Raw genomic sequence first — 14,806 nt, 5'->3', positions numbered from 1 at the left:
CCAGGGTGAGGCTGGCTTTATGGGGTCCAGCTCTTCCAGGTCTCCTGGAAGAGTTCCGAGGGATTGGTGAGTCCTGCACTGGACAGCTCCCTCGATCTTCAGCTTTAAAGATTCACTCTGGGGCCCTGCCCTGTCCTGTCAACTTGAGGAGAGCCTTTTTCACATCCTTGTTCCTCAGACTGTAGATGACAGGGTTGAGGAAGGCTGTGGCCATGTTATAGAAAAGGGACATTTTCTTGCCACTGTTTTGACAAGAAGTCAGAGCCCAGGCTCATGTACAAGATGATGCACGGAATGGCGAACATGGTGACTACAGTGATGTGGGAGGCACAGGTGGAGAAGGCCTTGATTCGCCCCTGGGCTGAGCAGATCTTCATGATGGTGGCAAAGATGTTGGCATAGACAGTGACAACCAGGGAGAGTGGGACCACAGTGATGTTGAAGCCTGTGACGAAGTCCACCAAGTCATTGAGGGATGTGTCTGCACAGGACAGCTTCAGGACCACAGGGACCTCACAAAAGTAGTGGTCAATTTCATTAGGGCCACAATAGGGCAGGCGCATAGCAAAGAAGGTATCGGACAGGCCGCCCACCATACCATAGGCTGCACAGATGCCCACCGTGAGGAGGAACACACAGCGGCTCATGACGACCTTGTACCGGAGCGGGTGGCAGATGGCCAGGTACCTGTCCACGGACATGATGGAGAAAAGCCAGGACTCGGCGATCCCAAAGAGGAGGAAGATGTACATCTGGGCCACACATCTAGCAAAAGAGATGGCTCTTCTCTTGCTGAGAACCTGCACGAGCATCTGGGGCACGGCAGTGGTGGTGAAGCACATGTCCAGCATGGACAGGACCCTGATGGAAAAGTGCATGGGCGTGTGCAGGCACATGTCCTGGAGGATGAGGGTGCTCAGGAGGCTGTTGCTTACGAGGATCAGTAGGTAAGAGACTAGAAGAAGGTGAAGAGCAGAGGGTTGGTCCTGGGGCTGAGGGCGAAGCCCAGTAGGATGAATTCTGTCACAGCGGACTGGTTGAGCTCCTGCTTCGTAATCTGCCTATTTAAAGAGTTCGGGGGGATATGTAATTTATTGAGTTTCTATGCCAAGGAATTTTCACAGTCGTTTCATTTACATTTCCTAATAGGAAGCTTGGATTAGCAGATGGGGGCACTGCTGGATATGGCCCTATGGCCGTTTGAGTGTTGCTGGGGCTGCTTCAGAATTTAATTGAGGGCCACAGGGATGAAATGGTGAAGACCAAGTCAGGGAAGCGCTGTACATTATGCTCCATTCTGCTTCTCCTTTTCCTGAGGTAACCTCGCGTTTCTCCCTATTATTCCTCCCTTTTTGTGTTTTCTCTCGGGACAGCAGAGCTTGCTAAGCCTTGGTTTAAGATCAGTGTTAGGACTATCACACTCATTATTTGGGTGAAGGTTTTTTTCTTTTTTTAAAAAATTCCTGTTAGGATTAGAATTAAAATTAGAATTGAGGATTAAAGTCAGTGCTATGTAGGGTAAATGTTAACATTAATATTTAAGAGCTAGCTCTTTCTGGTAAATGAAACTTTACTGGTGTTCATTAATTATGTCATTGATTCAACTTATTTTATTTTATTTTTTTACCCAATGCTTACTATTTGTTATAAATCAGAGGGGCAAGAAAGAGTTATAAATAATATGGGTGGGAAAGGTGACTTCATGTGGTCTACCAAGATAAATTTTAAATACATTACAGAGTTAAATGCAAAAAATAGAACTGTAAGGCAATCTAGGAGAAAATATATGGATGAATATTTTATGGTGGGACAGAGAAAGGCCCTTAAGCATCACCTGAATATTCCAAGTCGTTCAGTCTCATGGTGTTGATCCCTTTCCCTTTAGTAAACAAATAAAGCAACATAGCTCCTCATCTGAGCTGCTCTATATTTCCCCAATATTTTTGAGAGTTTCTTGTGCCTCCCTGGTACTTTGCTCTAAAATCCTGGCTCTCATTGAATCCTTGACCCCCGCTCACTGTCTTCCTTGTGTAGGTACTGACTTCTCCAGTGATTCATCCCTATTCTTTTTCTCTTTTGTGCCCTCGAACCTCACCAACACAAGGATACTATTTGTAAGAACTTGTCCTGAAGGTGTCAGTAAAATGAAGATGACTTACAATGCAGCACAGAACAGAAAACTGTTTTAAAAATGAACATTTAATATTGAAAGCCCCTAAGTTATCTCTGCAGCTGCCTTTCCCCTGTAGTCTCCAGTCAGCTGTCATGTTCCTGGAGTCTGGTCTCCTTCCTGGAAACTTCTCCCATCTCCCCTGTCTCCCTGTTCAGGACTCCTTACTCCTATCACTTGGGCAGCCAGCCACAAACCCCAATTCCTCCAGCCCAGTGCTTTAAAACTTCACTGTGGATCAGAATCACCTGGAGGGCTTGTCATATGCTGCTCTGCCTCACACCCAGAGTTTTGATTCAGAAGGTCTGGGGTACAGCCCAAGAATTTGTTAGAAATAGCAAGTTTCCAGGTACTGCAGAGGCTGGGAGCCACACTTCGAGAGCCACTGATCTACTTAATTAATTGTAAAGAGAAAGCTGGCTCTTTCTCAGTTCCCCTGTGTCCATATTATACTCAAGCTGCTCACATTCTCCCTGCCTAAATGCCAATATTTTCTTTCTTTCACGTAAGGATAAAAATAAAGGAAGAAAAAGCAAAGGAAGAGATGAATGTTTTTGGCCATATAAAAAATAAATTTTTCTCTTAAGTTAAAAAAAAGAATAATAGTTGTTGCATATGTGGAAGACAAGTGATTAATGTCATTCAAATATAAAGTTCTCTCTTTATAAAGAAAAACACGGAAAACCAAGAATGAGATACGAATAATCAACTCACAAAAGAAGAGACTGAATGAAGAATGAACCCACAAAAAGTATAAACTTTGCAATAATTAAAGGCTGCAAGTTAAAACGTCAACGAAATAGCTTTGAACCTATATATTGGCAAAAGTTCTTTTAAAATGATAATGCCTAGCATCGGCCAGTTTTTAGTAAAACAGAAATTCTTATCTATTGACAAGGGAATTCATATGGGAAATAAATTACTCAAATCTTTCTGCTGGGAAATTGGACAGTATGTAATTTCACTTTTAAGAATTTTGCATGGTGAAGAATCAGAGCTGTGAGGAGAGATTTTCATCAAGGATGTTTACTGTGGTATTATTTCTAGTGGGAAAAACTGGAAACAACCTTCGTGTCCTATAAAAGAGGATTGCTTAAATAAATTATAGTATATTGATATGATGGAATACCTTATAGCCTTTAAAATAATACTTTGGAGACTATTTGACATTGTGGGGAAATGCTCCAACAGGTTGTTAAGTTAAAAAGCAGAATATGAAACTATATATGACCCAGTTCTAATAGTATGAAGATCTATGTGCATAGACTAAAAATTGAAAAGGAATATACCAAGATGTTAACAGTGGTTGTTCCTGGTGATTAGATTTATAGGTGACATTTATTTCTTAAAATTCTCTGAACTTTCCAAATTTGCCACAATAAACATAAATCACTTTTATAATAACGAATGAAGTTCAAATGATACTTTGAAGATAGACTGTATAAGGATTTCTCCATTCAGACTAATTAGGTAAAGGGTAGATATGAGGGAGGAAGGTCAGAGATGAAGAAAGACACGTTGAACCTGGAGAAGCCCAGAGGAAAAAGCAAGGGAGACCCTCTCCAGTTGCCCTGGCTCATCTCCTCCACTGAGCTGCATTTGGGAATCAGCTTGTGTAGTTTAATGCAAGTACATTTATTGGTTAAGGTAAATGTGTTTTGAATAGGAGATAGGTCCTGAAAGATGCAAATCTTAAACAAGATCTGTGGTGATCTGAAGCTGCCCAGTTCTTATCTCCAGCTTGGACCTGCAGGGTGAGGGCTGAGGAAGCAAAGGAGATGTGGGAGACAGGCTTCTGCCCCCCAGGACTCCTTGCCCTTTGATGAGTTTGTGTCTTTGTCCAAAGTGGAGCCTGGAGACTGGTTTCTACTCTTACTTCTCTTGGCTGGCTTGCTGTGTGTCTTAAGGGCCAGTTGCTTGGCCTCTCTGAACCTCAGGTTCTGACCCTGTGACAGCCAGGTCTGATGGTGACCTGTTACCAATGAGAAGACAGAAATGGATTGTGTGATTGCAAGGTCCTGGTAGGGGTGAGCCTGTAGTCCCCAAACTGGCTCAGGCTTAGGGCTGGGGGCCAGCCTTGGTCCCTTGTTAGGATGTAAAAGAAATCAGAGAAAATTTGTTTTCTTTTTCACTCTGGACTCTTATATTTATCTCTTCCTTACATATCTACTCTCCTGCAGCACAGGCTAGGTGAAGCAAGACTCAGGATAGTTTTGAATTTTTACTTTTGCCCTTTACTGCTGTGACTCTGAGCAGGTAATGATTTCTTATCTATAAAAAGAAAGGAGGTTAATTACAACAATATCTGATTCTGTCAAATTCTGAAGATATATATTTTCTTCTCCCTCCCACTTTCTTCCCCCCACCTCACACACACACACACACACACACACACACACACACACACACACACACACACAGCATCAGCACAGACCTGCAGGAGTTAAGAATGACCCAGAGAAATAGGTAAAACTAGAAGCAAAAAACAAAACAAAACAAAACAAAAAACAGAGAATGATGGGAAAAGATAGGAAGGACCCAGAAGGGAGAGAGAGACACAAACACAAATGGCAAGGAGGCAGAGAGAGGCACAGAGAACTAGAATCTGGGGGCACAGACAAGGAGAGAGGAAAACAGATGCCAGGAGTGCAAATGACATCAACAGAAGGGGCAGGGCTCAGAAGGAGGAGGAAGGTGGGGGAACATTTCTTCTTCTCTTTGTATAAGAAGAGGACAAAAGACTAGAGGAAAGAGGCAGGGAGACACGGAGACCCAATGGGAGAGTCAGGGGGACAGGACAAGGTAGAGACACAAAGGGAGAAAGAGGCAGGGAGAGAAAGGAGAAGATGGGGAGGGATGTCGGAGATGCTGGGAAGGTGGAGTGTGAGCCAGGACTGTGAGAGAGAGGCACCGGAGGGCTGAGAAGGGGCAGTGGGAGCACAAAGAGCTGCAGAGACCAGACAGAGAAAGAGACAGAGGCAGTCAGACAGGACAGGTGGAGAGCAGTGGGGCAAGGCCAATCTCCTGGGGAGAAAGGAGCTGGAAGAGAGGCCAAGAGCAGGAAGACAGGGTGACTGCAGACCGGAGAACTGGACAGAGGGGTAGAGGCTGAGGGGGCCAGAAGGTGAGGGAGATGGTGAGGGAGATGGGACAGTGGAGGAGGAGGGCGGAGAACCAGGTTCGAGGGGAGGACTCAGAGAAGTGCTGCAGGAGGAACTCCACGTGAGTCAAAGAGGCAGTGATGAGCTGGGGAGAAGAGAGAAGCAGGGATGGCCTGAGCGGGACTGCGCTGCAGGAAACTCCAGAGGCAGAGCGAGTGATAAATAGACATCAAGAGGGAAAGAAAGGCACAGAGCGAGGTGAAGACTCAGTCAGAGTGAACATGGAGCCAGAGACGCAGAAAGAGGATCAGGGAGATGGGACAAAAACTTCAGAGTCAGCAGGCAGAACAAACACAGAAGGAGACAGATGGAGAGGGATGGAAGGTAAGAAAGAAAGAGAGGCAGAGACAGATGATAACAGACTCAAGACAGAGAAAGCGGGATGGACACAGAGAGAGAAAGCGGCAGAGACTCACATAGACATGGGGAGAGAGACAGAAGTGAGTGGGAACCCAACCAGGCTGGGCTTCTACCTGGAGCTCCCCACAAGCCTGGGTGCTCCCCAGAATGGCTGGGGGCGCTGCTGTCCTGAGCTTATAACCCTTCAGGGAAGGAGGTTATAGGCAGGGTTCCCTCAGACTCAGGGGGTCACTCCTGCGTGGCATGTGGCCCCCGGGGCCCTAGCCACCTTCCTGCCAAGAAGGAAGCACCAGGCTCCTGCTCAGGAGCATCACTCCCCAAGGATGCTCGGGCCAGGCCCTCCTGGAGGTCCAGGTCGGGCAGGGGGAATGTGAGGCTGAGCTGGGGACACAAGTGTGGATGCTGGGGAGGGTGTGTGTGTCCTGGGGCTCAGACAGGGCCCTGAGGGCAGGACTTCTCTCAGCTGCTCCTCCTTCCCCAGGAAAAAAATAAAGCACCCTGGGAGGTCTAGAGTGACGAAAGCCATGAAATTGTCCCCTCCCCCTGAGGTGGTATCCCCAGGGCTGTTTCATCCATTAGAAACTGTGGGCAAAGTGTCTAGGGTCCTGGAGCTTTCACAGAGATCTCAAAGGGAAGATTATTGGCTCAAAAACAGGGATCTCTCAGAATAAAAATTAGTGAATAGTTAAATGACTCTTAAGTATCCCATTTTATCAGTTAGTCAATGGCAACTTATTAAATTCTTACATAGCCATTAGGAAGTGATACATTAATTACATTTGGTGTAGGACATGGTACACTTTCATATGCGTCTTATAAAGAACGGTGCCTGTGGATGTCTGGAACTGCCCAGTGGCCTCTTGGGTCTCAGCCCCATGAGGGTGTGTTTTGTCATTTCAAGTCGCTCGATGAGAAGCTTTTCTCAAGCAGGAAAGAAGGGGCCAGGCCCCCGCTGTGGCCTCTCACCTCTCGAGGACTCTAGCACCAAGGACCTAGGACAGGTAGCAGAAGGAACTTGCACCCTACGATTCTGAGGGAGTGAGGTCGCAGTGAAGACTTTGGAGCCCTCCCTGTTGATGTCTCTGGCCAAGGCACAGGGAGGAGTTCAGTCCTGCCTGGAGGGCAAAAGGAACTTCAGGCTCCATCCTTCCTGAGCATGAGAGGGCCACCTGCCCCCAGGTGGCCCAGGGGGAATGAAGTTACATTCGGTACTTGGCCCAACGCTTCCCTGCAGGAGCCAGACTGGGGCTTGGGCAGGAAGCTGGGAGCCGCACAGGGGAGAGGCTGGTGAGAGCGGAGCCCAAGAGTCTGGCTTCTGGGACAGGCAGGCTCCTTAGGCTGGTCCTCCTGGGCTCATTCTAGCCTGCATCCCTGTGTGATAGGTTGGCAGAAAGTTGGGGCCAGAGCCCCCCTAGAGCTTCACTGAGTCCTGCACTCCCTGGATGACATCCCTTCCCACCCCTCCTTACTGGCCACTTCTGTGGCCACAGTGAGGGCCGGGTGCTTCCTCCTGGGTGAAGGTCTCTGTCCTGCTCCCTGCTCTCCTGATGCTGACCTCAGTGTGGAGTCCACTGCAGGATGGATCAGGCACTGAAGGCCTCTCCCTCTGCTCGAGGGTTGCTCAGGATTTGGTGGTGTCCATGCCCAGCTGAATCTGACTCTGGCTCCCTCTGAGACCTTCAGACCTCCCTCTGAGGACTTTGCCTGCCCCCTGGTGAAGCCCCCACCTCAGGGGCCTCCTCACCCCTCTGGAGGGCTGTTTCTTTCCCAGCATTTCCCTGGCCCAGCCTGGAGCATCCTCTCCCTGGCAGTCCTCCTGCAAGCAACCAGGGTTTCTAGATCTGTGATCTGCCTCCCTTCTCAAGCAGCAGGGCCTGAGTTCAACAGCCAGGCTCTGGGCAACGTGCATTCTCACAGCGGCTACAGCCATCTTTTCTAACCCGCAGCTCTGACTTTATTCTTCCGCTGCTCTGAAGCCTGCATCGGTTCCCACATGTAGAATTTAGTCTCCACTCCTCTGTCCAGCCTCCAAAGCCCTTCCTGTGCTGAATCTGGTCCACCTCTCCAGTCTCTCCTCCTGCAGCTCAATGAAATCTTTGACATATGTTCATTTAAGAAAAGGCATAAGGAAAAGACTCATAAATTCAGTAAGAATTCTATTCATTAAAAGTTGTTATTCTATTCTGTTTGCCAAAAAAAGTGAAAGGAATACTTTTCAGCAGTGAAAACAAATCAACATGGAAAAATGTCAAAACCTATATTGACTGAATAAATCAAGTTACAGAAGAATACATACTGTGTAATTCAATTTTTAAAATCATGGAAAGAATAAATTGTTTATGAATTATATTATAATATATTTCTTCAAAAATACTAATAAAAGCAATTAAAATTTTTTTAGACCCTGAAATGTTAACTGTAGTTATCCCTAAGTCTAAAGTAATGGGCGATTTCCATTTTCTTCTGCTTGTTTGCATCTATTATAAAAATTTAAAAATAAACATATACTACACTTCTGCAATAAAGTAAACAAGTAATAAACTGAGAGAAATATTTTCAATGCATGTAATAGACAAAGCATAATATCCAAAATATATGGTAAACTACAAATTAAGAAAAGGTAAACAGTATCTCACATTCATTGAACACTTACTGTTTGTCTTTCATTATGATAAATGCTTTACATGTATTATCTCATTTAATCCCTCCAACAACCCTCTGAGGTCTATAGGATTTTCTTCCCGTTAACAGATGAGGAAACTGAGACTCAGAGAATTTAGGTAACTTGCCCATCATCACTGAGTCACTAACGGGTAGAGCTGAGGTTAGAACACAGAAGTCTGACCCCAGGGCTGACTTCACTACGTAATACCACCAACAGTCTTACGAAAAGATGGTAAATTCACTAGCAATCTGGGAATTATAAATGAAACAAAAAACGATGTTTCCACTTTCCGTCTGTGAGGTAGAGAGGAACTTTAGAATGGCTGAGATGGGTGACATAATCAAGTGCTGATGCGAATGAAAGTTGTGGAATGGTATCCCTACTTGAGAAGAATAATTTCAGAGTACCTAGTAGGTTTAAAAGTTGTTGGATTCTAAAATCAGCCAAGTTCACTGCTATACATAAATCCTAGGAAAAATGCTTACATATGGAGAAATGTCCAAAGACATTTGTTGCAGAATTGTTTAAACAGTAAAAAAAATTGGATATAAACAGATGTTCAGTTACAAAGAATTAGATAAATGAAATGTGGTACATTAAAATGCTTGTGAAAGAGAATGAGTTAGGCCTATAATTATCAGATAGATGTCAGAAACAGAGTTTAAAATTTTTTAGAGTGATACTGATATGCTACCATTATGAATTTTAAAATTCATACAAAAACAATTCTATGTATTGTTTATGGATACAATTGTATGTAGGCAAAAGCTTAAAAACTCACTGAATAGACTTCAATTTAATGATAGTAGTTGATTCAGAGGAGGTGAGGATATTCAAAGAGCACTTCAACTTTATGTGTAATTATTTAATCCTTCTTTTAAAAAAAGAAAAGACTCAAACTAAATATGGCAAAATATTAACGTGTTTGTTTTAGATGTGATAAAATGGGAATTTTGTTATATATAGAAAAGATTTTATAATTTTTTTCTGTATAACTCACTCTGACTCTCACATCATACAGATGTACACAGAGAGAGAGATGCATATATACAGATATAGATAGATATACACACATACTTTTCTTTTATGAAACATACATATTTATTTTCTTAAAGTAAAAGTAAGATTTAAAATGTAAAACCAGGTAAGAGTCAGTTTCATAAGCTGAGTTCAGACCAGATTGTTAGCCATATTGTTACATAAATATATCTAAACAATTCCAGCTTAGATTTTATGGCACCTAGTACAAAAAGTTATGCTAATGTTATTTGTGAGTGTATATCAGACAGTAATACAAGACTGTCCCTGCATAATCTGTCCATGATTTATGTCATCTTCACTGCCCCACTGCCCCCCACCAACCCTTTACACTTAGACAAGCATGTGTGCATGTTAAACATTTGGCTGTGATTATACTAAAACTGACATAAACTTTCAGAGATGAGGAGAGAACCCAGGAAAAGCAATAAAGCTGATGGTCTTGAATCATAAGGACATAGCTGCTGTAAAAGAAATCCTTTGCCTTCAATCCCAGCTGTGTCACTGGGTGGTGGTGGCTGGAAATTTTCCAACCAATGGGGAGAACTTCAATGTAGGGGTGGTCTCATCCTTTCTAGGTAGCTCATAGCCCCAGAAAGGCTCAAGTTGGTCAGAATTGACATAGTTTTATGATACTACATGAGCCCCATCAAATCTGCCCATGACTCTGGACAACTCTGAAACATCCTGGGTCACTGAGCTGTCCCTCTGTTGCCAAGTACTTTCAGAAAGGCCCACTTTACATCCTTGTTCCGGAGGCTATAGATGATGGGGTTGAGGAAGGCAGAGACAACATTGTAGAAAAGGGCTAGCTTCTTGTCCCTCTCTGGGTCATACCAGGAGCCAGGCCTCATGTACATGGTCATGGCTGGCCCATAGAACATGGTGACCACAGTGATGTGGGAAGCACACGTGGAGAAGGACTTGAGTCTCCCCTGGGATGAATGGATTCTTAAGATGGAGGCAAAGATACGGACATAAGAGGCCAGGATGAAGGAGAGCGGGACCAAAAGCAGGATGAAACCCAAGATGAAGTCCAGCCGGTCATTGAAGGATGTGTCTGCACAGGCCAACTTCAGGACAGCAGGGACCTCACAGAAGAAGTGGTTTATCTTGTAGGGGCCACAATAAGGCAGACGCATGGTGAAGACAGTGTAGATCAGGGCCCCCGCTATGCTAATGGACCAACAGACTGTGACCATCTTAATACAAATGGGACGGCTCATGAGTAGGGTGTAGTGAAGGGGGAAGCAAATGGCCATATACCTGTCATAGGCCATGATGGCATAGAGAACACACTCAGCAATGCCCAGGACCAAGAAGATGAACATCTGTGCTGCACAAGCTCCCCAGGAGATGGTCCTCCTTAGATATACCAGGTTAACCAACATCTGGGGCACAGTGGTGGTGACATAGCTCATGTCCACCAAGGAAAGGACACTGAGAAAGAAGTACATAGGTGTGTGGAGGTGTGTATCCAAGTAGATCAGGGTGACAATGAGTCCATTGCCCAGAAGGGTCATGAGGTAGAGGAGGAGGAAGAAGGTGAACAGAACCATTCTGACCTGAGGCTCACTGGAGAAGCCAAGGAGGATGAACTCAGACACAGAGCTGTGGTTGTCCTTGCCAAGGCTCTGCGTGGTGATCTGCCTATAAGGAGACAAGGACTTCCCTGTTTTCTGTCCTCAGCCTTGGAGGAGGGAGGATGGAGCTGACCAAAACTGAGCCACACACATGGCTCCTTGCACAGTAGCTTGCCCAGATTTGATCAAACCTTTGTTGAGTTGAATGAAAAGAGACAGGAAACTAGGGCAACTCTGGCAGTGGGAGATAAGTCAGAGGATCTGGATTCATGCCTGTACTAGAATATAGGATGCCTGACTCAGGCCCTTTCCTGGAACCCATCTTCCCCTATAGAAAGCAAGGTATTAGGTAGCTATGTTTGTAACAGGTCCCCAGACAACCCCCAGCCACTGCTGAGTTCTTCCAAGGGTGTATACTTGTCCAAATCTGAAGAATAGTTCTCTGCTGAAAATTTAAAATGATGGCACCAAAACTCCAGGTCAGCAGGCTGTGGTGGGTGCCTGAGGTACTGCCAACCCAGAGCTGGTGTGGTGGTGACCCAAAGCCCCAGGGGAGCTGAAGCCATAGAGAAGAAATGTGGAGGCCCTACAGAGGTAAGAAAGCAGACATGCTGAGAAGCAGAGAGTAGGGACCTCACAGCTCTGAGAAACTGAGAGAGTGACTTTGGTTCCTGACTTGCTACCCTCAGCCCCCGAGGTCTGTCTAAGCTTTGTTTCCTGTGATTGGATATCTGTGGAATTTTCCATTGAATCCTTTCAATTACCACCCTATGACCACATTTTAAATTTGGCTCTTCCTGAGTGTCCCATGGCTGCCACTTACCAAGCTGTGTGGATCTGGGCAAGCCCCTTCACCTCCATTGGCTTCAGTTTCCCCATCTGTTGGATAGAAACGAGACATTATGGCACAGGGTAATGGCAAGAAGTATATGAGATACCATATGTCAAGAAATTTTGCAAAATACAAAACACTAGACAAGTAAAAAGGGTTAATATAAGTGGGAGGAGTCTGGAAATCAGAAGAGTGGGGGCTTGTCCTAACTCTGCCCCTGATTTTCTGTGTGATTTTAGGTAACTCCATGCCCCTCTGTGAACTTCACAGCCCCGTTTTTAAGTGAGGCTGTTGGGCTTGACTACTCCACAGGAATCTTCTGGGTCTGCTACTCTTTGATGTCAGAACACCAGGCTGGAAACCTGTGATTGCATCAGTGCCAAGAGCACCAAGGGGAGGGCTGAGCTGAGAAGTCAGCTGAACAGGATTGTGTTGGCAGGAGCTGGAGACAAGAGACCAGAGCATAGGAGACATAGAGCAGAGACTCAGATGTCAACACACCTGCATCTTGTGCCCTCTTTACTTACTCCTAAGTCACTTAGCCTCTCAGAGTCCCATGTGCTTCAACTGTAGTACCTCTTCCATGGAGGAAACTGCATGAAATACATCTGGTCTATTGAAATTGTTCAATAAATGGTAGCAATTTAGATATGGGAAGCTGGGTGGCAGGAGTGGGGGAGGAGAGAGGAGCTATCATGACCTTTTCAAGCATCTAGGTTCCAGAGGACAGGGCTGAAAACATAATTGTGAGGACTGCTTGCTACAGGATGATGGTGGAGGTCTGGGGATGGAGAAGTTGTCCAGGCTATGGGCAAAAGAAGATGGTGTGACATTTTTGTGCTGAGCTTTAGGGAACAATAATAATTGGATAGAGAAGAAAAATGATCCAGATCAGGAATGTTTATGAAGGGAAGAAGAGAATTAGGGAAGCTCAGAGTTTTAGAGGGATACATCCAAGAGATGAGGATTGGTCAGCAGTGCAAATGGCAAACCCTGAAGCCAGGATGAGGGCTGAGAATAAGGAGGTGCTCACACCCTCCTTTCCACTGTCCACATCCCAGACCTGGTCTTTCCCAGCAGCCCACTCCTGGCCTGCCTTCCTTGTCCACCCACCAGCAGACATTGTTTCATCTCTTAAGCCCATTCTCATGCTTCCTTAGACTATAATAAGCTCTTTCCTATCTGGTTCTAACCAATTTTCAAGTCTGTGTGATTCTCCTCAGTGAGAATTCTGAGCCATGATGCTAACAGCACAACCACTAAAAGATCCTAGTCTGGGCAGCTGGGGTCCCCCTCCCCTCTGACCCACAGATCTTCCAAGGTACCATCCCATATACGCCATGCAAATCCCTACCACTCTTCCCTCGAACTGTTCATCTGCTGGGAATGTCTCCCATAATCCTTTCTGCTTCTTCACTTCCCACCAACCTTCAGAGCCCAGCTTGGGGTTTCCTCCTCCTTACCTGCCCAGTCTAGCTTTGTGGGTTCTCTATACTGTCTTCCCAGTCAGGCTGCAGGCAGAGGCTACGTCTCTCAGCTCTCTCTCTCCATGGTATCTAGTCGAGGATCCATAGATTGCTTTTGGAGCCCTGCTCCAGTGCTAGTCTTCTCTGCTTTAGGACCAGATTCTGCCCTGCCTTCCTCCAAGCTAATGACTGGCCGTCCCAGGCTGAAATTCAGAGTCTCTGGCTGCGTAGCTTGCCAGGCTCTTAACCACTGCTCTCTGCTGCCCCTTGCGATGGCACCCGTGAAGGAACAGTGGCCAGGCCTCCACCCCGTGTTAGTAACTGCTCTCTTTTCTCCACCTGTCAACCTTTCCGTGTCTCTTCCCAGCCTCTGCTCTTCTGGTAGAGAAGGAAAAAGAGGATCCCTTGTCAGAGGGACCCACCAGAGAGCCCCAGGACACATTCTGGGTATGGGGTGGGAGCCCTGAGCGGGCTCCTGTGCAAATCCAGAAACGGCCATGGAAGTGCACTGGAGAGCCCATTCCTAACCAGTGCGGGCAGACACCCCCTACTCCTCCCCAGTGAGGGGGCAGAGAAGACTAGGGTGGGGCTCCCTTGTCCATTCTTGGGGGTGCCCTGGGAAGGGAACTCCCCCAGCCCTTCTGTCAGTCCCACCTACAAACGACCAGCACCCTGTTCTTCTGCTGGCGAAGCTTCCTTCGCTCCGGCGGCAGCATCAGCCTGGTTTCTCCTAGTCTTGAGTGGTGCAGTAGAAAGCAGTCCCCCTTCTCCTTTGCACGGTGGCCCTGCAGGAGAGGTCCACATCTCCCTTAAGTGTGTCAGATGTAGAGCAGCCCTGGAGGGAGGGGCCTCCTGCTGGCAGACCCAGGGGCCCTCTTCATATCAGAATGGGGTCGGAGAGTAGATCCCAGTCCCTGAAAAGCCCTGCAGATCCCCTGTCCAGGCTGGTAAATGCAGCACAGAGCCCTTAGGCTGGATGAAAGTCACGTCCAGGAAGTCTAAAGCCCCCAAGACATTTCGGGCTCAGCCCCTAGAGTTACTGAACAAGGCATCCTTCCAAAGGTCCCATCTGGGGACTGAAATGCCTTCCTGATGGGACTTAGAGGAGGAGGCAGGAGTCTCATGGCTGAGTGGCCACATCCCCGTGTGACACAGTGATTATACTACTAAGGCGTGCTTCACTGCCTTCCAAAGCTCTTTTGTCTTTTATGTCCTTAAGCATCTTATCCAAGGCCACATACCTGCAGGGGTAAAGCTAAGGCCTGGCTATAGAGAATATAGATGCTGCTAATACTTATTAGCGTCCTCAGAACTACCATTTACTGAAACCTACTATTCTGCAAGGCCACACACCTCATTGTGGTACAAGTGCTACCAAACCTATTACTATAGCAACAACCACCTACTATTGAACACTTACTCTTAGATGCTACACTGGGTACCGCACATAATGTAATTACTCCTCACAAGGTTGGTTAGCCATGAGATAGGTCAGGAGGCACAGAGAGTTTAAAGGAATTAAGTGGTTTAT

General features: G+C 46.2%; 2 protein-coding genes across 2 annotated transcripts; both read right to left on the bottom strand.

The window, feature by feature from the left end:
* Nucleotides 1-215: 215 nt before the first annotated feature.
* Nucleotides 216-1,862, bottom strand: LOC116668200 (olfactory receptor 2D3-like). The gene is made up of 2 exons (XM_032494814.1): nt 1,835-1,862; nt 216-955 (listed from the first exon to the last, which is right to left on the bottom strand). Exons 1-2 carry the CDS (start codon nt 1,860-1,862, stop codon nt 216-218), a joined length of 768 nt encoding a protein of 255 aa, XP_032350705.1.
* Nucleotides 1,863-10,086: 8,224 nt separating this feature from the next.
* LOC102510281 (olfactory receptor 2A12) lies at nt 10,087-12,316 on the bottom strand. Its single transcript, XM_006178512.2, has 3 exons — nt 12,311-12,316; nt 11,801-11,856; nt 10,087-11,044 (listed from the first exon to the last, which is right to left on the bottom strand). Exons 1-3 carry the CDS (start codon nt 12,314-12,316, stop codon nt 10,087-10,089), a joined length of 1,020 nt encoding a protein of 339 aa, XP_006178574.2.
* Nucleotides 12,317-14,806: the final 2,490 nt, after the last annotated feature.

This window comes from Camelus ferus, chromosome 13, assembly GCF_009834535.1.
Source record: "Camelus ferus isolate YT-003-E chromosome 13, BCGSAC_Cfer_1.0, whole genome shotgun sequence".
Taxonomy (NCBI): domain Eukaryota; kingdom Metazoa; phylum Chordata; class Mammalia; order Artiodactyla; family Camelidae; genus Camelus; species Camelus ferus.
This window is presented reverse-complemented; position numbering and strand designations above follow the sequence as displayed.

Coding starts and splice junctions, on each gene's coding strand:
- LOC116668200 (XM_032494814.1), bottom strand. CDS start 1,862: ATGAGACTGAACGACTTGGAATATTCAG. Junction 956..1,834: donor GAACGACTTGGAATATTCAG/GTGATGCTTAAG, acceptor ACCTTCTTCTAG/TCTCTTACCTACTGATCCTC.
- LOC102510281 (XM_006178512.2), bottom strand. Junction 11,045..11,800: donor GCCCAGATCCACACAGCTTG/GTAAGTGGCAGC, acceptor GTCTCCTTATAG/GCAGATCACCACGCAGAGCC.